The sequence below is a fragment of the Macaca nemestrina genome, chromosome 6, assembly GCF_043159975.1.
Source record: "Macaca nemestrina isolate mMacNem1 chromosome 6, mMacNem.hap1, whole genome shotgun sequence".
Taxonomy (NCBI): domain Eukaryota; kingdom Metazoa; phylum Chordata; class Mammalia; order Primates; family Cercopithecidae; genus Macaca; species Macaca nemestrina.
In genome coordinates, this window is record NC_092130.1 from 87,289,569 (window position 1) to 87,315,201 (window position 25,633).

General features: G+C 38.5%; 1 protein-coding gene across 21 annotated transcripts in view; it reads left to right on the top strand.

Annotated features, from left to right (window-relative positions):
- ARB2A (ARB2 cotranscriptional regulator A) overlaps positions 1–25,633 on the top strand; it is a 481,957-nt gene that overhangs the window by 46,797 nt on the left and 409,527 nt on the right. For 20 of the 21 annotated variants that reach the window (XM_071097861.1, XM_071097857.1, XM_011758778.2 and 17 more), the window contains 2 exons: positions 4,143–4,244; positions 6,554–6,654. In XM_071097861.1, the coding sequence (XP_070953962.1) occupies positions 4,175–4,244; positions 6,554–6,654 (171 nt within the window). In that variant the 5' untranslated portion in view covers positions 4,143–4,174. The remainder of the gene's footprint in view (positions 1–4,142; positions 4,245–6,553; positions 6,655–25,633) is intronic. The other variant, XM_071097860.1, reaches the window with a different exon arrangement.

Consider the following 25,633-nt stretch of genomic DNA (forward strand, 5'->3'; position numbering starts at 1 on the left):
TCTACTTTCTGTCTCTATAAGTTTGATGACTCTAGGAATCTCAGAAATGTGCAGTCATGTAATATTTGTCCTTCTCTGTCAGCTTATTTCACTTTGCATGATATCTTCAAGGTACATCAGTTTTAGGTAAGAATGTCTTTCTTTATTAAGGAAATATTTACTACAAAGAATTGACTCACAATTATGGAGGCTGAGAAGACCCAAGTTCTGTAATCAGCAAGCTGGAAACCCAGGAGAGCTGACAGTAAAGTTCAAGTCAGGAGAGCTGATGGTGTGAGTTCCAGTCTAAATCTGAAGGCAGAAGACTGATTTCCCAGCTCGAACTGAGTTCCAGTCTAAATCTGAAGGCAGAAGACTGATTTCCCAGCTTGAAGATAGGCAGAGAGAGTGAATTCTCCTTTACTCAGCGTTGTTGCTCTATATACACTTTCATCTGGTTGGGTGAGGCCCATTCAAATTGGGGAGGGAATCTGCTTTACTAAGTCTACCCATTCAAATGTTAATCCTATCCAGAAACATCCTCACAGTCACACCCAGAATAATATTTAATTAAATATCTGGTTATCTTATTTCCCAGTCTCACATAAAATTAGCTGTCATACCATTCACCCATCTATGTACACTTGGAGTGCTTCTACCTTTTGACTATTGTGAATAATGCTCCTATGAACATTAACGTACAAGTATATCTGTTTGAGTTCTTGCTTCCTTTTGGGTATGAAATGGTATTTTTATACAGTTGTTTTATATGCTTAGTTGAGGTTTAGAATTCTAGTTGCTGGATCACTTTAACCACTAGAGCCATGCTTTAAAAACAGTCATGTCATATCTGATGCATACTTAGGTTATATGGATTCAAATCTATTGTATTTTATAGGTTATTGAAGGGATTTTCAACGGAAATATTTCATTATACTCGATTTTTGCATAATCTGCCTTTGGAACCCAGTCTCAGGGTAAAATTCAGCTTTACAGTATTGCTTTTCTTTTACAAAGCAGAAAAATAATTTCTGAAAGTTCCTTTCTATATGTCTTCTCAATGCTAATGAAATAAAAAATCTATATCCAATTCTCTAGTTGACAGGAAAAATTTGAGGAACATCTTTTTATTTAATTGTTCATTTTATCATTCAAAGGAACATTTTGAGCAAAGCCAAAGCACATTTTTGTATTCATAACTGTTTATATAATCAGAGAAAAGGGGGGCTAGAATATTATAAGGTTGATATAGCATATAGAATCAGTGTGGTGATTTTGAAAGAGTGCTGGGTTTGGCTTTGAGAGATATGTTTATTTTATTAATCCCATCTACTACTAATCTGTGATTTTGGACAAGCCATTTTACCTGAGTTCATTTTCTTGTCTGAAAGACAGTGAAGATGATAATACTTGTTACTGTTTCATAGGATTGTGATGATCAAATGAAGTAATGTATATGAAAGTGCTTTGAAATCTTTAAAGTGATATATAGATGTAAGGCTGCATTTATGGTCTAAGCTAATAGATATAGAAAAGAGCTATTAGAAGGAAAATCTGCTTATGTGTGAACAGTTTCTATTCTGATTAAAAGGTTTGCAAGTTTTGAATTGTAGATGACTGCAAAGTCAAGGAATCTGATTTTGCCCCAGAGCCTCAATTCATTGGAAGAAGAAAAGTGAGAACGTTCTAGTCACTGCAAGTCAATTTTTGATATTAAAACCCTTCTGTCTTTATTTTGAAAAGATTTACAAGGTGGCAAGAACTTTACTAGTGAATGAAGAATTGTCAGCATATGTCCCTGTTTAAGCCCAGTATATGCAACATTTTTGTCTTACTAGAGTTTACAAACTTTTTTATATTGAGGATAGTGTATTTTTATGTGAGTTGAATTTGATATGAGTTTGAAGAGTGCTAAACAGTGATTCTTTTAATGAAGGATTCGATGGCTTGTTTTTGTGTTCTACAGAGAGAGGCTAGTGACTGGAGGTAGAGTATTTTGATGATGTTGTATACAGAAGGATTTGTTATATTTCTGTGAGAGACAGAAATAAAGTGTTATTTCTGAGATACTTCCTTTGTAGGAAAGGGACTGGTTTGCCTCACAACATATTCTAAGAGCATTTGTCTTCAGGAACTTGAGTTAGAATGAAGAGGCTGAAAACCTAACCTTTATTTATTGATTAGACAAAAATAATTCCACATCTGTTTGGAAATGAGTAAATTTGAAGTTTTAAATTTTTTTGTGTGATTTTATAAATGACTCTTTGATGACAGATAGTGAGAACTTTTGCCTCATCCTACAATATGAGCCTAAAATATATTAAATACTTGTTGACAGACTGATTCTAGGGCTGGTGCAGGAAAGATACAAGATGAGGCTGGAGCATCTTTTAGTAGTAGAAAGTAAGGAAGTGCATGAAAAGCAAAATGGTAAGAGCATGTCAAAGGGACACAGGAGACATCTGAAAGAGCTTACAATAGTCATGGCTGGAACAATTTGAGGAGCAAAATGAATGATGTAGTATTGGATTATAACCTAAAGTATACAATAAGTGTCCACAAGTCCATACTGATATAAATAAGTGATTGAATAAATATGTAAATGGATGAAGAGAGATGAATCTTCCATACAGAATAATTCCAATAATATATTTAGATGTTCTTTGCTATGGGAGGTAGAGAATAATTCCTCCTCTTTTTCCCTGAGGGTGGGCCAGACATAGTCACCTTGAAAGAATACGTTATGAAGAGGGAAAAACAGTAATGTTATAGTGGAGAGGCCTGGCATATTATATAGTACCTTAACCAAGTAATGAAGGTTAACATCATTGGTGATGTCCTGTTGATATCATGTTCCCCTTGCCATGATCTATTGAGAATGGCAGTTGATCTCAGTGATATTCTTTCCAGAAATCATAACCCTAGTCTAATCATAAGCAGAAACATTAGACAAACCCAAATTGAGGGTCATTCTATAAAATACCTGACACATAGTCCTCAAAATCAAGATCATGGAAAAGAAGGGAAGATTGAGAATTGTCACAGACCACAGAGACTGGGGAGAGATAATAATTATATGTAATGTGGTGTCCTGAATGGAATCCTGGAAAAGAAAATGAACATTAATGGAATAACTTGTGAAATGTGAATAATGCCTGGGCTTTAGTTTGTAGTAATGTACCAGTATTGGTTTCTTCATTTTGACAAATGTGCCATGATGTTATAAAATGTTACTAATAGGGGAAAGTGAGTAAAGGGTATAATACACTCTTCGTACTGTCTTTTAACTTTTCCATCAATCTAAAATTACTCCAAAACGGCCACGCATGGTGGCTAAGCCTGTAATCCCAGCACTTTGGGAGGCTGAGGTGGGCAGATCACTTGAGTCCGGGAGTTTGAGACCAGCCTGGGCAACATGGTGAAACCCCATCTCTGTGAAAAATACAAAGTATAACCCGGCATGGGGGCACCCGCCTGTAGTCCCAGCTACTCGGAAGGCTGAGGTGGGAGGATCACTTGAGCCTGGAAGGCAGAGGTTGCAGAGTGAGCCAAGATTGTGCCACTGCACTCCAGCCTAGGTGACAGGGTGAGACCTCATCTCAAAAAGAAAAAAGAAAAAAGGAAAAGAAAAACTCCTTGACAGAGTTTTCTTGCTTGCATGGAATCAAATGATGTGAAGAACAGAAACTATGTGAAATAATTTTTGCTAGTTAGCATGTTTTATTTTAACAGTTTTCCCCCTAAAAATGGAATAATATGCTATAATAATACTATTTACATTCGTGTTTCTTCGTAAATGTTTCCGTTATATATAAGATTTGATGACTTTTTAAAAGTCACGTTAATGTCTGAAACTTTTTAAATGAGGTGAATAAGGTACAAATTAATAGCTGTCTATTTTGAAGGGAAGAAGTTAAAGTTTGATATAATGGTGTATAGAATCTGAGTTATAGTTGTTTTGAGAATTATGATTTTGAAAGTGCTTATGTTAATACTGTGCTTGATTATAATATAGTATTTTGGGAATTCAATTTAGTAGCATTATCAGTTAAAGCAACACATAAAAATTAATAGAACAAAGAATACTTTAAATTAAATTAAAATATCTTTGTTATAAACTATGAAAATAAATATAAGTAAATTTCATATCATTTCTCTTCTAGATTTATTATCTAGGATAGATTTGGATGAACTAATGAAAAAAGATGAACCTCCTCTTGATTTTCCTGATACCCTGGAGGGATTTGAATATGCTTTTAATGAAAGTAAGTGGTGTGTGTGTATATATATATATATATATAGTATATGCAAAATTTATTTAGCAATGCTGATAGAATAGTAAGACAGATATTATTTGCTACTTTTAAAGGCCAAGTAGAATGTTTTCTGTATTCTTTTGAGAAATAATGACATCCTGGCATGGTGAAATTCTTCATTCAAGTGAAAGAACCAAGTAACAATTTTCTGTAGTTGTCAGGTTACGTAAACTAATGGTCATGAATTTGATTCAGCTTATGCATTTCAACCTTGAGCTTTCAACTCCCTGGTATCCAATTTGAACTCCTAATTAAATTATAGAGAAAGATGCTACTGTTTCACATGTTATTTAGAACAAAATGTCTGGCAGTAATTATCTGTGACAATGTTTTAAAGTAGTTTTCCATGATTTTTCAGGCAACATTCTTGTTTTAAAATTTATTAATTCAGTTCTGAATAAAATAACCTTTACACTTGGGATGTGGAGGAACATAGTATAGATTGCAAAGATGTTTCTGGAACAGAGAATCATGATTCATTGGATTAATAATACACCCTTACACTTGAAGGGTAGTGTTATTACAGGGTAGGTGCATTTGAGTTGTAGTTTTCTATTGGTTGTTCTGCATTAACTGAATTGGTGCTTTGTCATCACTGTATTAGTGGATATTCCTTTCTAATATCAGTTATAGATATTAAGAGTTATGGTGACAGTCATTGTGTACTAAGATGTTGAGTTTAAAATAAGAGACTAGAAACTTTGATCTTTTCTCTGATATTAATTTTTATGCTTTTTAATAAAAGTTATTTTATGCCAGTAGAAGTAGTAATATTTGTTGTGTGGAGGGGAAGAGGAGCTTAAGCAATTGGCCTGTACTGTATTTCTCTCCTGATTACCCCGGGAATACCCCTGGGGAAAAAATCCTGTTCAGGAGACAAGTGGCTTCATGTTTTCTCCTTATAAACGTGCTGATAATTAACTCATTTAATAAATTAGACTGGCTGGGTACGGTGGCTTATGTCTGCAATCCCATCACTTTGGGAGGCAGAGGCGGGTGGATCACTTGCGGTCAGGAGTTCTAGACCAGCCTGGACAACATAGTGAAACCTCATCTCTCCTAAAACATACAAAAATTAGCCAGGTGTGGTGGCATATGCCTGTGGTCCCAGCTACTGCTGGCTGAGGCATGAGAATGACTTGAACCTGGGAGGTGGAGGCTGCAGTGAGCTGAGATTGGGCCACTGCACTCCAGCCTGGGTGACAGAGCGAGACTCCACCTGAAAATAAATAAATAAATAAATAAATAAATAAATAAATAAATAAATAAATAAAGTAAGCGTAGACTAACATTTGCTCTGAGGAGAGTCCTTTTCTATAGAATACTTTGAGCAAGATGACTGGTTTAGATATGAGGAATGTTTCTCTGAAGAATATCACTTAAGCAGGACAACTCTTTGGCACATAAAATGGAAATATTTTATAACCCAAATGCTCACCAGTGGGTGAGATTACCTGTATGCACACGTAGAGTCCTCATCTACTTTGGGCCAGAGAGTGCTATCCAATGAGAGGAAAGGACCTGGGGGAAATGACCAGATGCTGCAGACCTCTCCCTGCCTTGCCTGTGCTTCTTGATTCCTTGTACCCTTGAAATTATTAGTAAAGCTTAGTCATTATCGGTAAAGATCTTTGCTTTGTGGAGTGTGATTTGATAGCCTGAGCCTGTGTTAGCTCACTGCTTCTCTCCAGTTTTCATTTGACATCCTACCCATATTTGAAGACCTAGTTGAGAAATCTCACCGAAACCTTCTGAACCTCTTCTAGCCCACAGATAGTTTTCATTTTTCCAGAATCATTCTAGACTTTATTGTCTATATGAATCCCCAGTGGCAGATTTTTAGACTGTTGACGTATTCCAATCTAGTTTGTTTAGCTTCCTGAAAAGTTGCTTAACTTCTTAGTATTTATGATTTGACTTCTCAGGTAACCTCTAAGCTTCTTGAGGACTGGGCCTATGTTCATGGCAATAGCTAGAGAGGTCTTTATACGTATTAGGCTTTAAAATATTGTTAGTTTGCTTTAGATTAGAGAGATGAAGGTCAAGAAGAATAACTTTTGAGTACTTGGGGACCATTCTTAGTTATATAATCTGTATGTTTGTGTCATATTGACATCTGAAGAAAAAAAATCTAATGAAAAAGATAAACTGTTCTGAGAAAGTTATTTTAAATTTTTATCAGACATTCTTTGTTGTACTGCTTGTATTATTGTAAATATACTTTGAAGTATAGCAATATTGTTTGTTTATCTTCTTAGAGGGACAGTTAAGACACATAAAAACTGGGGAACCATTTGTTTTTAACTACCGGGAAGATTTGCACAGATGGAACCAGAAAAGATACGAGGCTCTAGGAGAGGTATGTCACATATACTACTTTAACTTTGTTTTTCCCAATTTTAAATATTCAGAATAAAAGTTTTAAAGATGCAGCAGTTTATGTACTCTTTTTACAAAATGTGATTCAAAAAATGTTTTGGGGTTTTTTTTGTTTATTTTTAGTGGTTATGTTAGAAGCGTATTCTCAGTTTAAAAGTTTCTGTTCGGTGGCTCACGCCTGTAATGACAGCACTTTGGGAGGCTGAGGCGGGTGGATCACGAGGTCAAGAGATAGAGACCAGCCTGGCCAACATGGTGAAACCCCATCTCCACTAAAAATACAAAAATTAGCTGGGCGTGGTTGCGCGTGCCTGTAGTCCTAGTTACTCAGGAGGCTGAGGCAGGAGAATTGCTTGAACCCGGGAGGTGGAGGTTGCAGTGAGCTGAGATGGTGCCATTGCACTCCAGCCTGGGTGACAGAGCAAGACTCTGTCTCAAAAAAAAAAGTTTCTGTTTTTAGGCGAGCTGTGGTGGCTCACACCTGTAATCCCAACACTTTGGGAAGTCAAGGCCGAAGAAGCACTTGAAGCCAGGAGTTTGAGACTAGCCTGGACAATATAGTGAGACCATGTCTCTACAAAAAATAAAAAATTAGCCAAAAGTAGCAGTATGTGCCTATAGTCCTAGTTACTTGGGAGCCTGAGGTGGGAGGATCACTTGAGCCCAGGAAGTCAAGGCTGCAAGGAGCTGTGATCACATCACTGCACTCCAGCCTTGCTGACAGAGTTAGGCCCTATCTCAAAAAAAAGAAAAAGCTTCTGTTCTTACACAAACTTATTCTTCCCATGACTATAATATTTCGTGGTGAGTCATTACATAAGAAAACCAATTTATGCGAAATTCTAATTTGATTTTTTAAGTTTTGTTTTGTTCTTGAGGCATGGTCTTACTCTGTCACTGAGGCTGGAGTGCAGTGGCACGATCTTGGCTTGCTGCAACTTCCGCCTCCCAGGTTCAAGCGATTCTCGTGCCTCAGTCTCTGAGTAGCTGGGACTACAGGTGTGCACCACCGTGCCCACCTAATTTTTTTTTTTGTATTTTTAGTAGAGATGGGGTTTCACCATGTTGGCCAGGCTGGTCTTGAACTTCTGACCTCAAGTCATCCACCTGCCTTGGCCTCCCAAAGTGCTGGGATTACAGGCGTGAGCCACTGCGCCGAGCCTAAAAATGTTTTTAAGAGGTTGAATCCCCTACTATGCCAGAATGAATAAGTTTTCTTTCAGGTGTTTATTTGTGTGAAGAATATTGGTATTTGACTAATAAGTTGAATTTAACCTACTTATCTTTGACTGGATAAAGGAGTAGGCCTTGTGAACATTACGTACTTCACATGGTACTGCTTGTAGGAACCTTTGAAAATGTCTTTTGCCGTTTAGGTGAATAGTTTGGTAAAGTGAAAAGCTTTACTCATTCTGTGTCATATTAAGTCTTTATTTTTAGTAAAAATGCATATGGACACGTAAGTTTAGTGTGATAACTAGATAGCTACCTTACTTTTCTAAGGAAAGGCTGAAATTTCTGTATTCCTTTTTTGTTTTTAAATAGAGTAGTAAAAATGAACTATTTGGTTAAATTATGACATAAAGAATATTTGGTAACATAAGTATAATAGCATGAAGAATATATCTTTTCCTGGGAGACAGTTCTTTGATCTCCTGCATTTCTGTATGTCTCTGAGCAAAGGCTTTGACAGCTTTTGCTCTGGATCATCTTTCCAAGGACAACTGTATCGGAAACAGGCTTCAAAGACAGAGGTTGTGTCTCCCTCCTAGGCAGTAGGCAGATTAGTTTGCCATCCAGGATCAAAAGGTAATGCTCCTCCCTCCCCCACTGATGGCAAAGGATTGCTAGGAGCCCCTTTAGAAGATTGGGTTTCCTAAGTTTGAGGTTCCTCAGCTGTGATACAATCCTATTGCATGCTCAGCATCCACCTGGGCCTGTTGACACTGCCTCTTTGGGATTTGAGGAGCAAGAGATTGGACTTCATGAGAACATGAAGCTCATGCTGCCTGCTGTACCCCGATTAATTTTTGTTTCTGATCCAGAAGACTGATGTCATCTGACAGCATCCATGACTATGCAGGCGAACTTGCTAGCTTTTATGGAGTGTAAAATCTGACAGTTAAAGAATCTTCACAGTTCTTGTTAGTGTTCTACGGCATTTATAATCTAAATATATTCAATGCCCTGAATAATTTCTGCTGCACTTTTAAAAAAGCTTATCCAGCCAGGCATGGTGGCTCACACCTATAATCCCAGCACTTCGGGAGGCCGAGGAGGGCGGATCACGAGGTCAGTAGTTCAAGACCAGCCTGACCAACATGGTGAAGCCCCATCTCTTCTAAAATTACAAAAATTAGCCGGGCATGGTGGTGTGCCCCTGTAATCCCAGCTCCTCAGGAGGCTGAGGCATGAGAATCACTTGAACACAGGAGGCAGAGGTTGCAGTGAGCCAAGATCGTGCCACTGCACTCCAACCTGGGGGACAGAGTGAGACTCTGTCTCAAAAAAAAAAAAAAAAAAAAAAACCGATTTCCACTTGATTTATATGTTGCAAACTGGTAGTATTTTGATTATAGAATAACCATACTATAATGGCCTTAGAAAAGAGCTTGTGATTTTTGTGTTTGTTTTTAAATGGGACTATTTATTTACTATTTTCCATAAGCCATGTACACCACCAGCTCACTTGGACAGGTGGCTAGTCTCCAAATATACCTTGTCCTTTTTGGCATCTGCATCATTTATGCCATCAACTTGTATCCTCCAACATCATCTATATCAAACTCCAGCTATGTGTCTTATTAGGTCATTCCATGTGTAAATGATTCCTTTTGTCTAGGATCTTATACCTAATTCTTTGGATATATGGAGGGTCACAGATTTATTTTTGGTGGACTTTAGTTGACAAGAAATCAAAATATTTGAGTTTTTACTCTGATGGTTATTTACAGAGAGAGAGCATATTCTGTATTGTCTACATTACTGCCTCCTGTGCTTGCTATCACATTTGTGTTCACAATCAATTTGGACCCAAGTGATTACCCAAAATTATAACATTTAACTTTTTTTTTGAGATGGAGTCTCACTCTGTCACCCAGGCACCAGGTGCCTTAGCTTACTCTCGGCTCACCACAACCTCCACTTCCCGGGTTCAAGTGATTCTCCTGCCTCAGCCTCCTGAGTAGCTGGGATTACAGGTGCGCACCACCACACCTGGCTAATTTCTGTATTTTTAATAGAGATGGGGTTTCACCATGTTAACCAGACTGGTCTCAAACTCCTGACCTCAGGTGATCTGCCCACCCTGGCCTCCTAAAGAGCTGGGATTACAGGCATGAGCCACTGTGCCTGGCCATAGCATTTAACTTTTAATGCAGTGTTTCTATTTAGATCAGTGGACTCCTCAGCTTTAAGTACCAACCTTTTTCCTTCTGAATATATTGATCAAAAGTAAACATATTTTCCTAACGTAAAACTCAGTACACAAAAAGACCTAGGAATTGGAGAGTGAAGGTCTGGTTATTACAGTATTTGTACCATACCATCTTGCTTCTCACGTCATGTTTGGAATACTTGTTTTGATTCATAATTTCACTATTGGAAGTTAATTATTAATTGAATTTTATTTCCTACATCGTAGGAGTTAGTTGTATGAGTTCTGGGTATATCCCAGTAATGACACAGTTTTCAATCTAGTTAATCAGTTGTTTGGAATTCATGATAGCAGGACTTAATGCATCTGTGGCCTGTCTTTTCATTCATTTTGTAACCAAAAAGCAGGTTAGTTGCTTGCTGTGTGCAGAATCCCATGAGCAGGAGTGAGGTCTGGTACAAAAAAAAAGTGAATTTATCCTGAAACTAGCTTGAGGAAAGAGGCACAAACATTCTACCTTTAAATGTACTACTTTACTCTTGGAGCAGAAAGCAGACACTTTTATAAGTTAGAGGAGGGAACAAGCAAGGGCAGGGAATCCCCTTGCTAGCTGGTTCCTTATCTACTGGGCAGTTAAGTTGGTGCCTTCCTGGGTAGAAGTAAGTTGTAAAAGTGGCCAAGTGGGCATGCTTTCCACATGCCCTCCTGGTGGGTATGAGTTCCAGGATTGTCCCCCCAGCTCCCTCTTCCCCCTCCTCCCTGTCCCAGAGTGAGAGTTCCATGGGGCATACTTTGGTCTGCAAATTTACTGTCAACTCTTGAGGAGAGATTCCTCTTGGAGCACAGTTAGATAAACTTACCCTGTAGGGAATGTCTGGTGAGGAGGAGGTAAAGGGTTATATTTGCATTTCTAAAGGACTAAATAGGAAGCTGAGGAACAGGGGAAAAGGAGAAAATAAGAGAAAATAATAAAAAAAATTAAACTCTGTCTCAGAAAAATGGTGATTCTTTGCTACAATGTTCCATAATTTCCATTTCTGAGCCATGCCTTCAAGTGAAATTTAACCAACTACTATTCTATTCTTCATTCACAGTTTATACTTTTATCTTACACTGTTTTCTCCCTTTGAAATGTCCTTCTCCCCTTGTCACTGTATCCCACCTCCATCTGTCTTCCTGTTTTGGCTCAGATGTCTCCTCCTTTAGGAAGCCTTCCCTCATCGCTTCTGTTATAATCTCTCCTGATTTCTTTTCTTTCCATTTTGTTTTTCTACCTATTTTATCTTATATGAAAAATGATTTAAGATGATGTTAAAGATGAATGCCATTTAGGAAAACTCAAATAAGTAGAGTTTAAAAACGGAAGCAATGTTAGTAAATGGATGAGTTTACTGTATATCTCTTATGCTACTTATCACTCTGCATTGCATTTTTAAAAAATGTATGTTTTTAAGTAATTTGGGGGAAACTTTCTGTGTCCTCACAATATTTGTTGAATAATAAATAGTGTGATACAAATAGATAAACTGTTTAGTATAAATTCCGGACCTGTGCATTTTAGAGATTTTTTAATGTTCCTAATTTAAACTTAAAGATGTGTATTTTCTTATTGAAGAAAGGAAAATGATAATTTTCCTGTTTCTAAGCTAAACAATTTTAATTATTTCAATTTCCATTTAAGAGCTAGAAGTTTCATACTATTAAGGCTTTTGTGATTTAAAAGTATTTGATAAAAATAGACATATATATGGCATAATTTATTGGAAGATTTTAACACTTACGTTACAGGAAAGGGGTCCTGAGACAGACCCCAAGAGAGGGTTCTTGGATGTCACATAAGAAAGAATTCAGGGTGAGTTCATAAAGTAAAGTAAAAGCAATTTTATTAAGAAAGTAAAAGAAGAAAAGAATGGCTACTCCATAGACACAGCTGGTTGCCCATTTTTATGGTTATTTCTTGATGATATCCTAAACAAGGGGTGGATTATTCATGCCTCTCCTTTTAAAACCATATAGGGTAACTTCCTTTTTATTTTTATTTTATTTTATTTTTTATTCTTTTTTTTTTTTGGAGATAGAGTCTTGCTCTGTTGCCCAGGCTCCAGTGCAGTGGCATGATCTTGGCTCACTGCACTCCAGCCTCCCAGGCTCAAGCAATTCTCTTGCCTTAGTCTCAAAAGTAGCTGGGATTATAGGCAAGCACCACCACGCCTGGCTAATTTTTGTATTTTTTAGTAGAGATGGGGTTTCCCCATGTTGGCCAGTCTGGTCTCCAACTCGTGACCTCTGGTGATCCACCCGCCTCGGCCTCCCACATATAGGGTAACTTTCTGACGTTGCCATGGCATTCGTAAACTGTCAGGGTGTTGGTGAGAGTGTATCTGTGAAGACAACCAGAGGTCACTCTCATGGTCATCTGATTTTGGTGGGTTTTGGCCGACTCCTTTACTGAAACCTGTTTTATCGGCAAGGTCTTTATGACCTGTATCTTGTGCCGATCTCTTGTCTCATTCTGTGACTTAGAATGCCTTAACTGTCTAGGAATGCAGCCCAGTAGGTCTCAGCCTCATTTTACCCAGCTCCTATTCAAGATGGAGTTGCTCTGGTTCAAACGCCTCTGACATTTCCACCCTCCCTGTTATAGGAGAACCCTTCATCCTAAGGGTTGCAGAGGGATGAAGATCTATCTTCTGTAACTTCTTCAGGCTGAACAGGGGCGATGATATTCCTGCCTGACTCTGAGGATCTCTTTCTGTATATGTGGTAGAGAGGAGCTCAGTCAGAAAGTGTTGATATGGGTCATTCATGACTCTTGAGTTCTGACAAGAGGTGATATCTGGACTATTAATAAGTGTTCAATTTAGGAAAACATTGAGTAAGCTTATTGTGCATTCCTACACGAAGAGTACAACAGCAATATATTCCACAATACTAAAGCAAAATAAGTAAAATTATCCCAAGTAAACTAAATTAGAATGTGTTCCATGAACTGGGCAACTGTTGGAATCAAGCTGATATGGGGTTGCTAGCCAATTCCAATACATGCCCAGAATTAGACTACTGATCCAGATTTTTATATTACCCAACCCTCTTGTTTTTTCTGAGTAGCAGTCAGAGACCACTGGTTCATTCACAGGAATAAGCAGGGTTAGCCAAAATTGCAGAAGCAAACCTAAAAACAACTGATGAGATTAGAAATTAGTAACAAGTATACCATAGTTCTTGAAACATAATTTCTCTCTCCAGTTTTCCATTTTTACTAAAGACAAATCACGGTAAGACCAATTTGCTTTATTATACTTGGCCTGATTATTTGTATAAAGTGCAGCAAGAACAATTATTCTATACTTAGGCTTTAAAAATTGGCTTTGATGGAACTCTGTTCCATAGGGAATCTCAGATAAGACTTTTTAAAAGCCGAGCCCAGCCATGGATTTGTACCCTCAAATACCTATGAGTTGGGTAAATTTTCTCCTTTTGAGGTCCCAAGATAACTTGGGTCTCCTGGACCTGTTAGAAAGTGACATTTTTTATTTGCCACAGGTCAGAAGCCCTGTACAGGGACTGTGTAGGCAAGGTATGAGGCCAGGTCTGCAAGAGGCTTTTATTGGCTCTACAAGTCAAATTTGATTCCTTAAAGGAAAGCATACTGTTTCAAAGACTTAGTAAAATAACCAGTTTTTCCAATTGTGTCCTGTTACAAGAGAAAACAGATTCTTACTGCACTTATGCAATTAACTATATTGCTGTAACTTAAGAATACTCACAACTAGTTTCCAAATTTTGGAGAAATCAGGTAGAGAGAAGCAACTATCCTCCAAATTTTGTTCACAGGAGTATACTCAATTGCTAAAAGCTGTAAATAGCTCAAAAGAAAAGTTTTCTTGACTGTAAAACAAAAAGATCAGCAGTGTTTCAAGCACAGTTAGAAAGATTACCTTAGTTTTCTTTTGGTTCAGTCTATTAGTTAACTCCTTAGTTCCGCTTGATATTCAGGAACACTTCAGGTCTCCATGAGAGTCCTGAAAGTTTTTTTCCTCTATTCTGATGTCACAGTTTCCAAAGTTATCAGAAACCTTCATTTAAGAACACCTGTTAGAGTTCTATAGTTGATTATAAGCCACCTCCTAAAGAGGATTAAAACAAGACAACAATTGCCTGTGTATGACAAAATATTTTAGGGCAGCCACAGTCAAAAGCACGATTGACAAAGAAATTTGGTTACCTCTGTGGCATATAGTGATTTTATATAACAATTATTATTATTACTGATGACATATACTGAGGCATATCAGAATTATAGGAATCTTACACAATTTTGTAACACATACTAATAACAAGTTTATGTAAATATAACCCAAAGAAAGTTAAACACTATTTCACATTTGATTATACTTCCTGTATGACTTTTATACCAAATAAGCCAAATTTTACCTTTGAATTAGTGAACTATTAATGTTACACCCAATTCTTAAGAAAGCCTTATAGACATATCTACCCAATTTTAATGCTTGACCAAAAGGTAAGATTCTCATAAACTTTTTATAACCCTTTACAAATTTTTGTTAAAAGCAGATCTTTTGTTAAAGAGCAGATCAGTGCTCTAAGAAAAACCTGTTGTACTTTTATTCCAATGTTCAGTTTGCAGAAAAACTGAATAATGCTCCTTTTACTTTAGCCAATATGTTCACCCACAGAGTTTTTTTTTTTTACGAGATTAAGTTTTTGCAAACCTTCCACAACTTGCTTAAACCTTCAGCTTTATTTCATCTAACTTAAAACAGTCCTTTAAACCTTTAATGTAGGCAGGAAATTCACATTCCCATGCCTTCTTATAATCTTTTATCAAAAACACATTTCACTTTCTTTACATACCTTGCATGTATAACTGTTTCTTCTGTAGTCTCAGTTACATGTTACACTGTTAACTCTTAGTAACTTTCATTTTTCGTGAAAAATCTCGGTAAGTTCAAGATTTTAATTATGTACTACATGTGGAGACCAGCCTAAGGCACACCAGGCAGAGTGCAGATAGGGGCTGACTCTTTCCATCATAGCTAGGGGATGTGGGTAACTCCGCATTTCCCAGGCCTTATCTAGGATCTAATGCTCCAAAGTAGGTAAATTGAGCAGTTTTTAATAGTCAAAGAAGCAGTTTATGATCTCAAAGCCTTTAGGAAACTTAATATCTGACCTACATAATTTAGACCAAATGTTTACATTTTGAAGATATTTTTATTTTACCAATAATCTTTAAAACTGTCTTTGTTTGCCAAAGATGACTTAAGTCACATGAATAAAAGGCATTATACTTTTTACTTTTCTGACAATATATTTGATTTAAGCTCTTATTATTATTAAACCAATTAATTTGAGCTCCTTCATATATAAACATCACGTACACAACACATATAAATACACAGAGAGACAGAAGATAAAGGACCCATTCCCTAAACCAGGAATTGGACCCTAAACCTGGGCCGCCATTGTGAAAAGATAAAGCACAGCCCTGTGGTTACAAGGTCAAGCTCCCAAGGACATGACTGACCAGTTTGCAGGGCCATCTTGAAAAGTGGGCTTACAGGTGTCCTAAGCTCATGTTCTATCCTAAGGTGCCCCTCATTGTGACAGACAATACAGAAGGACACACGAAGCACACTAGATTTACTGCAGCTTAACACTAGCCGCACAAATCCTTTTTCCCATTAATCAAAACTTTACAGGAGATAAATAGTGATTTTTACCATTTATTCAACCGGTTTGCACAGAGAGAGAGACCGAGAGAGACAGAGAGGCCAGAAGTCTGACTAGTAAGAAATTCTTACCCTTTTGCTGACATGCCAGGCTTCTGGGTTGCCTTTTCCTCAGCAGCCCTGGTAACCTGGCTGGCTGCACCACAGCCCTGGGGGCCAAGTCACAACACAGAGGAAAGTTATCTTTTTCTTTTCTGGCCAGAGCAAAATACATGTGACAAAACACAGATGTTAGCCCTTCTGCTTAGCCCCCAATATCAAACTGGCAAGGTTCAAACTTGCCCCCTGTTGGTCCCTGTCATCATTAATCCAACCTCCGACCAGGAGTTTCAACTTGTGATCTCTGGGCAAGATGGTTGCCCTGAGTAATAGAAGAGATAAGAAAGGGAATGGAGAGAGATAAAAGGATTGCCTGTGGCATAGTGAGGAAGGTGAAGAGCTCAGGGAGGCCAGAGAAAGACCCACCCATTGCAGCCACACTGAATCAAAAGTTCAGGCAGCCGCTTGTCAGTCAAGAAGGGATCTTTTCCAGCACTCCCATTAGCTCTCAAGTTTTCCCTTTTAGAGAGGAAAAAGCTCCCCATGTCTCACAATCCTGTACATGCCTAATCCTGTCACCCGTAGGCAATAGCAAAGAGTACAAGGCAGATTAATTCAGAGAAAAGCAGTTAACATCCTGTGAGGCCAAACTCATTCTTAGTCTAAAGGGACTTTACCAAGAGGGGCCTCTAGCCCCTAAAGAAGGGACTCTAACCCTCCTCAGTTGGGCCTCTAACCCAAGGTCGGTCTTTGCCTTTTATTAAGAGGTGCCTGCAACCCTCTCTATCTTAGGAGAGACGCTAACTCCCCTAAGTTGGGCCTCTAACCCAATCCCATCCTTTACCCTGGTACCCCACCACTTACCCAAAGTCAGCCGATCAGTGCTGCAGTCTTTTTCCTTTTGATCAGGAGTGGGGGGTGGCGGGGGGTGTTCTTCAGTATCATCTCTTCACAGTTTGCCAGAAAGATGTTACCAGATCCCACCACTTACCCAAAGTTAGCCTTTGGTTTGGGGGTTTCCACACTATAGTCCCTTCTACAGTTGCCGAAAGATGTTACAGGAAAGATGTCCTGATCAGACCCCAGGAGAGGGTTCTTGTATCTTGCACAAGGAAGAATTCAGGGCGGGTCCATAGAGTGAAAATAAGTTTATTAAGAAAGTAGAGGAATAAAAGAATGGTTACTCCATAGACAGAACAGCCCTGAGGGCTGCTGGTTGCCCATTTTTATGGTTATTTCTTAATGCTAAACAAAGGATACATCATTCCTGCTTCCCCTTTTTAGACCACGTAAGTTAACTTCCTGACGTTACCGTGGCATTTGGTAAACTGTCAGGGTGCTGGTGGGAGTGTAGCAGTGAGGACCAGAGGTTACTCTCATGGGCATCTTGGTTTTAGTGGGTTTTGGCTGGCTTCTTTACTTCAGCCTGTTTTATCAGCAAGGTCTTTATGACCTGCGTCTTGTGCCGAATTCCTATCTCATCCTGTGACTTAGAATGTCTTAATGGTCTAGGAATGCAGCCCAGTAGGTCTCAGCCTCATTTTACCCAGCTCCTATTCCAGATGAAGTTGTTTTGGTTCAAACACCTCTGACACTTGTATTCAAACTTCGAATGTTTATCATTATAATTTAGAAAACGTAAGTTCTTATGTAACTTTCCACAGTTCCTAGAAAACAGACGAACCTTTGTATTTAAATTCTGGAAATAATTTAGTACTTTGTTAGTTTCATTAACTGAGAACCTGTCGAAAGGATTTCATCAAGTCCTGGACGCAGAAGCACTAAAAACCATCTTCTCTTCTGATTGATCATCATAGGGGAGTATACAGAGGATAGTGGAAATTTGAATTTACTGCCTGAAAGCCTGCCTTAATAAATAGCTTTTGATATACTAAAGGTTGAAGACTTAAGGAAACAGATTTTGATTTCAACTAGAAATCTAAACAGAAACCCCTTCTGGTATTTTTTTTTTGTTTTTTTTTTTTTAGCATTTTCCTACTGAATATCGAGTTTTGTCTTCAGCTGAGCGCTACTATATATGTTTCACAACTGTTGTTTTAGTTTACATTTATTTCTTTCGTAAGGAGATTATTATAGCAGTCATTCAGTAGGAATTGTTTTTAAGTCTTGCTCCTGAAATGCACTATCATTTATATGTAAATTAAACTTATTGTGTAAGTAAAATAAACTGAGATTTCAGTTTGTTTTTAGAATGCAGTGCCATAAAACACAAAACAATATTCTTTACATTCACACAGTTATGTTTTTATAGTCAAACAAATGCTTTTGCTAATATGTGTATATTTTTATACTATCCACATAGAGCTTGAAAACAATACACAGCCCTTAATAAGTTTGGATAATTTCTCCAAATTTAGAAAAATACTATCAGCTTAAGGAGGTGGGAGAGTGGTGTGAAATGGTAACTCTCAGAGTACCATTTTAGTACTTTAGTGTATATATAATGTATATTGGAGTTGAATGCCAAGAAATAATGTTTCTGTTAAACTCAGAGAAAGACTGGAAAGGCTACCATATTAAGTAGTAAATAGGATGGTAGAAACGGCATGTAACTTGTGAAATTTTATCAGTTTTCTCTTTCATGTCAGTACTGAATTATTATAATGTTAAATGGAGAACTTATAATTCGGCAGATATTATAATGAAAGATTCTGTTTTCTTGCCTAATTTTGGTCTTTGTGTTTTCTTTGATATATATCTTGAAAACCTCTTTAAGAATTAATAAATTGTCAATGTGTTTTTTTTTTTTTTTTTGAGACGGAGTCTCGCTCTGTCGCCCAGGCTGGAGTGCAGTGGCCGGATCTCAGCTCACTGCAAGCTCCACCTCCCGGGTTTACGCCATTCTCCTGCCTCAGCCTCCCAAGTAGCTGGGACTATAGGCGCCCGCCATCTCGCCCGGCTAGTTTTTTTTGTATTTTTTTAGTAGAGACCGGGTTTCACCATGTTAGCCAGGATGGTCTTGATCTCCTGACCTCGTGATCCTCCCGTCTCGGCCTCCCAAAGTGCTGGGATTACAGGCTTGAGCCACCGCGCCCGGCCTGTCAATGTGTTTTGAAAAGAGGTTTTATTAAGAGGTACCTCCAACCCTCTCTATCTTAGGAGACACTCTAACTCCCCTAAGTTGGGCCTCTAACCCAATCCCATCGTTTAGCCTGGTACCCCACCACTTACCCAAAGTGCTGCAGTCTTTTTCCTTTTGATCAGGGGTGGGGATTGGCAGGGGGGTTCTTCACTATCATCTCTTCACAGTTTGCCAGAAAGATGTTACCAGACCCCACCACTTACCCAAAGTTAGCTTTTGGTTTGGGGGTTTCCACACTATAGTACCTTCTACAGTTGCCAGAAAGATGTTACAGGAAAGATGTCCTGATCAGACCCCAGGAGAGGGTTTTTGTATCTTGCACAAGAAAGAATTCAGGGCAATTAGGTAATCTTATAAGCTTGTTTTCTTATTGATGGATAGGATCACACTTATAAAAACAACTAAGAGTACAATTTTATTCTCTGGACCTAAATTAGTAATATGTTTTCTAAAATAATGGAAAATTACTTAAAAATACTAGATTTTAAAAATGAGATTAAACAATGTAGGCCAGTGCCATCTCATAGGAGTTTTTCAATGGCTGTATTTATATATTTGAAACTAGAAAAAACTTCATTATTTTAACATCCAAATATTTGAACATAATGTGATTTTCTGTGTATAATTGATACCTTTATGTAATGTGAAATTCACGCATCTTATATTGGCCATCAGGAGATCTGGGTCTTAGTTCTGACTCAGTCACATCTGTGTGACTTTAGAAAAGTGATATCTGCAAGCCTCTGTTGTAAAATGAGAATAAAATTATTTATTTTGTTGTGAAGAATAAGATGGGTAGATACGATATTATTTTATATTCTTTAATGCGCTATGCAAATGTTAGGAGGATTGAAAGAAAATGTATTGATTAGGCTATTAAGAAGATTTCTAATTTATTATTGATATTATAAAGGTTTAGTTTGCTGATTTTCTTTCTGCTCACTCTGTCTACTTATTATTACTGACATCAAGCTTATCTTTCTATAGGGGAGATGAAGAAATGACCATTGGCCCAGAATTTGTTAGCAGACTCCTTTTACTTCCATCTCTCTCTAATATCCATTCCTTTAAATGGAATGTTACATATAGGATAGTATTACTAAGTAGATGTTTTAGAATTGAAAAAAAACAGTTACTGACATAATTTTCTATGTTTTTGTGGTTAAGAAAAACTATAAGCCTCTTTTAAAAATATAGTATTGATACATGAACAGACACACAGACCAACTGAACAGAATGTAAAGCGCAGAAATACACAGAAAGCCTAACTACACAAGGAAATATATTTTATGTTAAGGTGCAGTTATAAATCAGTGGAAGAAAAGGGACTTTTAGCAATTGATAGGTAATCACCCATAAGAATATAAAAGTTGACTCCTCATCACTGTGTACACCAGAATTAACTCTAAATGAATCAGAGATCTAAATGCAAAAAATGAAATAAAACCTACCAACCCAGGGGCACTGATTATGGTCTCGAAATACCAACCTAATAACAGAACCTGGATTCTAATAAAGAAACCTGAATTATTTGGAGAAATATCTGATTCCTGTCTGGGGCAAGAAATGAGTGCCATGAAACGGGAATATCTTGTCTCATTGGCTAGCAAGGAAGATTCCAAAGACTACTTGCCTTTCTAAAAGTCGAGAAGCGAAAGACCAAAACAACAACAGAAACAAAACAAAGCAAAACAAAAAACCCAAACCAAACCCCCCTTGCAAATACATCAGTGGGTATGATGCATGAACCAATGGTTCATAGGAAAAGAAATGCAAATAGTCTGTAAACATATGAAAAGATGTTTAACCTCATTTGGTAGATGAGGCTATACAGAAACAGGACTTCTCATATCTTGCTGGTGGGAGTGTAAAGTAATAAATTCCTTGAAAGGAGAAATTACCAATATCTTATGAAATTACAGTTGTATTTTCCCGTTTGTATGAGAAAGGAAACAAATACATATATTTGTTGTTTGTTTATTATTGTGGAAAAAACTGGAAAGATAAAATTGATAACCACATTTATCTTTTATCTATGGGGAATGTGGAGGAATGGGATGAAGGGATGGCCTTGTGAATTCTCTAATACCTTTTTGTGTAACTTTGATATTTGAACCATATACAAATTTTGATATGCTGAAAGAATACCCTGAAATTGAAAAGAAAATGAAACATGTGAGCTTAAATATGCATCTAGTTGGTAATGTAACTGAGCAGAGAAAAAGAAAATACTTCAGATATTTGGAATACAGTCAGTACATTGTCCTTTTGCTGGATGTATCCTCAGGTTAAAAACAACGGCCAATGAAATGTTAAAATTAACGAAGTGGTTTTACTGTTTTTTTTGTTGTTGTTGTTACTGTTGCTTTATATATATATATATGCACACATATATAAAAAATATATATATTATATATATATAAAGTGTGTATATATATATATGTGTACTTTAAGTTCTGGGATACTGTGCAGAACATGCAGGTTTGTTACATAGGAATACATGTGCCATGGTGGTTTTCTGCACCCGTCAACCCGTCATCTACATTAGGTATTTCTCCTAATGCTATCCCTCTCTTTGCCTCCTCCTCCCCCTGACAGGCCCTGGTGTGTGATGTTCCCCTCACTGTGCCCCTATGTTCTCATTGTTCAACTCCCACTTATGAGTGAGAACATGCGGTCTTTGGTTTTCTGTTCCTGTGTTAGTTTGCTGAGAATGATAGTTTCCAGCTTCATCCATGTCCCTGCAAAGGACATGAACTCATTCTTTTTTGTGGCTGTGCAGTATTCCATGGTGTATATGTGCCACATTTTCTTTATCCAGTCTAACATTGATGGGCAGTTGGGTTGGTTCCAGGTCCTTTTTTTGCTGGATATATCCTCAGGATAAAAACAATGGCCAGTGAAATGTTAAAGTTAACTTACTGGTTTTACTGTTACACTGATAGTGGTGCAATAATTTTGAAACAAGTTTATCAATATGGTATATTAAAGCAAATAAATATGTAAATGTAATTATGAACCAAGAATTTCAGGATTAGAGAAAGACATGAATATAAAATCAAAGCAGAAAACGAAATTTTGGGAATTTCACCATAAACTGATCATGTTTTAAAAATGTATTTCCTAGATCTACTCACCAAAAGGGCTTAGAACTACTGACTTCCTAGTAGCCATGCATACATATAGTGATGTATATGTATATGTATGTGTAAGATCCTGGTTTCTAAATGCATTGCTTAGTGAAAAGAGCCAGGGCTCCTAGGAGAAAAGGCTGATTCCAAATTTGGAACTAAGAAAATAAAAGATGAGCCCTGGACAGCGGTTCCCAACCGTTTTGGCACCAGGGACTGGTTTCATGGAAGACAGTTTTTCCATGGACCGGGGGTAGGGGATGTTTCGGGATGAAACTATTTCACCTTAGATCATCAAGCATTAGTTAGATTTTCATAAGGAGTGTACAACGTAGATCCTTCGTGTGTACAGTTCACGGTAGGGTTTGTGTTCCTATGAGAATCTAATGCCGCCACTGATCTGACAGGAGGTGGAGCTTAGGCACTGATGCTCCCTCACCTGCTGCTCACCTCCTGCTGTGCAGCCCGGTTCCTAACAGGCCACCAATCAGTACTGGTCTGCGGCCTGGGGGTTTGGGACCCCTGGCCTATAACATTGTGCTTTGTCAGAAAGCAAGCACTCTGTCTGATGGACGCATATGAAAAGGACAGAATAACCAACTAGAAAGGGCTTCTTTTGGGCAAAGTTGGTACAATTTGAGGATAAAATAAGAGTTCTTATTGATAATAAAACATTTAATAAACATTCATGATTTCATAGTCTCTTTAAAAATATAGCCAATTTGCCATTTTTAGATTAAAGTTATCTGGAAATTGGTAACCAGGAGAAAAGAATTAAGCAGTTGGCCTCTTTATGAAGAACTGTGGTTTATTTGCAGGGGAGGAAGGAATGTTCTTCCTTATCGAAGAATACAGTCTGATGAAGGTAATGAACATGATAGAATTAGAAAAATCAACTTTTTGCCCTGTGTGGCGGACAGACTTCTAAACATGTTCCTCAAAACTTTCCATTTCCTGCTTACTCAATCAAACATGAACCTAAGTACTGCTATGAAGGGACTTGGCATATATAATTAAGGTTGCCAGACAGCTGTACTTAAGATATGGATATTATCCTGTCTTAGCCCATTTTGTTTCCAGAGACTAGGCAATTTATAAAGAAAGTGGTTTATTTGGCTGATAATTCTGGATGCTGGGAAGTCCAAGAAGCATAACGCTGGTCTCTGCTCAGCTTCTGGTGAGGGCCTCATGCTGCATCATAAGATGGCAGGGAAGGGGAAGGAGAAGCAGACATTCCAAAAGGGTAAAACATAAGAAACAACCTCACTTTGTAACAACCTGCTCTCTAGAGAACTAGCCCATTCCCACAAGAACTAATCCAGTCCCAAGAAATAACCCAGTCTTGAGAGAAAGACATTAATCTACCTTAAGGACCTAATCACCTCTTAAAGGCACCACCTCCCAATACTATTTTATTGGCAATTAAATGTAAATGTGACTTTTGTCAGGGACAAATGACATCCAAACCATAGCACTCAATTTGTGGCTCCCGAAAACTCATATCCTTCTTACATGCAAAATATATTCATTTCGGCCCAACACGGTGGCTCGTGTCTGTCATCCCAGCACTTTGGGAGGCCGAGATGGGCGGGTTACTTGAAGTCAGGAGTTTGAGTCCAGCCTGGCCAACATGGTGAAACCCCGTCTCTGCGAAAAATACAAAAATTAGCCAAGCATGGTGGCAGGTGCCTGTAATCCCAGCTACTCGGGAGGCTGAGGCAGGAGAATTGCTTGAACTAGGGTGGAGGAGTTTGCTGTGAGCTGAGATCATGCCACTGCACTCCAGCCTGGGTGACAGAGCGAGACTCCGTCTCAAACACACACACACACACACACACACACACACACACACACACACACACACACATACATATATATATTCATTTCATCACAAAGGTCCCCTAAATCTTAACTCATTCCAGCACCAATTCATAAGTCCAAATTCCAAAGTCTCATGTGAGACTCAAGGCAAACTCCTTCTAGTTGTGAGCCTGTAAAATAAGAAACAAGTTATCTACTTCCAAAATACAATGGCAGGATAGGCATGGGGTAAACTGTATTAGTATGTTCTCACACTGTTACAAAGAAACACCCATGATTGGGTAATTTATAAAGGAAAGAGGTTTAATTGACTCACAGTTCCACATGGCTGGGGAGACCTCAGGAAAGTTACAGTCATGGCAGAAGGGGAAGTAGGCATGTCTTACATGGTGGCAGGCAGGAGAGAAGTAGTGAGCAAGAGAGGAACTACCACAACACTTATAAAACCATCAGATTTCATGAGAACTCACTCACTATCATGAGAACAGCATGGAGGGAACCACCCCCGTGATCCAATCACCTCCCATCAGTTCTCTCCCTCAACACTTGCAGATTACAATTCAAGATGAGATTTGGGTGGGGACACAAAGCCTAACCTTTATCATAAATGTTCCTTCCAAAAGGGAGGAATGCACAGAAAGAAAGGAGTAACCGGCCAGGCGCGGTGGCTCAAACCTGTAATCCCAGCACTTTGGGAGGCCGAGACGGGCGGATCACGAGGTCAGGAGATCAAGACCATCCTGGCTAACATGGTGAAACCCCGTCTCTACTAAAAATTACAAAAAACTAGCCAGGCGAGGTGTCGGGCCCCTGTAGTCCCAGCTACTCGGGAGGCTGAGGCAGGAGAATGGCGTAAACCTGGGAGGCGGAGCTTGCAGTGAGCTGAGATCCGGCCACTGTACTCCAGCCTGGGCGACAGAGCGAGACTCCGTCTCAAAAAAAAAAAAAAAGGGAGTAACCACCTCAAAGCAAGTCTGGAATCCACAGGACAGGTATTAAATCTTAAAACTCCAGAACTATCTCTCACTTTATGTGCTGCCTCCAGGACACAATTGCAGGATGATTGCAGGGTGAGGTTCCTTTGGTTTTGGGAAGTCCTGCCCCTATGACTGCTGGGTGGAGCCCACATGCTGGTCTCTCAGTTTGGGGTTGCATGCTTGTGCCTGTGGCTTTCTCAGACTGGCATTTGATGTAGTTTGAATATATGTCCCCAGCAAATCTCATGTTGCCTTGTAATCCCCAGTATTGGAGTTGGGACCTGGTGGGAGGCGATTGGATGATGGGGGGTGGATTTCTCATGAATTGTTTAGCACCATTCCCTTGGTGTCTATTTTGTGATAGTAAACTATCACGAGATCTGCTTGTTTAAATGTGTGTGGCACCTCTCCCCACCTGTCTCTGGCTCTGGCTCTTGCCATGTGAGACACCTGATTCCTCTTTGCCTTTTGCAATGCTTGTAAGATTGCTGAGGCCTCCCCAGGAGCCAAGTAGATGACAGCACCATGCTTCCTTTAAAGCCTGAAGAACCATGAGCCAATAAAATCTCTTTTCTTTATAAATTATCCAGTTCCAGGTATTTCTTTAAGCAGTGGAAAAACAGCCTAACATAGAGTTACATGTTGCTGGTCACTCTACAGTTATGGGGTCTTGAAGGTGGTACTTTGTACCTGTCACTCCACTATGCATTCTATTAGGGATTCTCTGCTGGGGCTCCATCCCGCATCAGGATTCTGCCT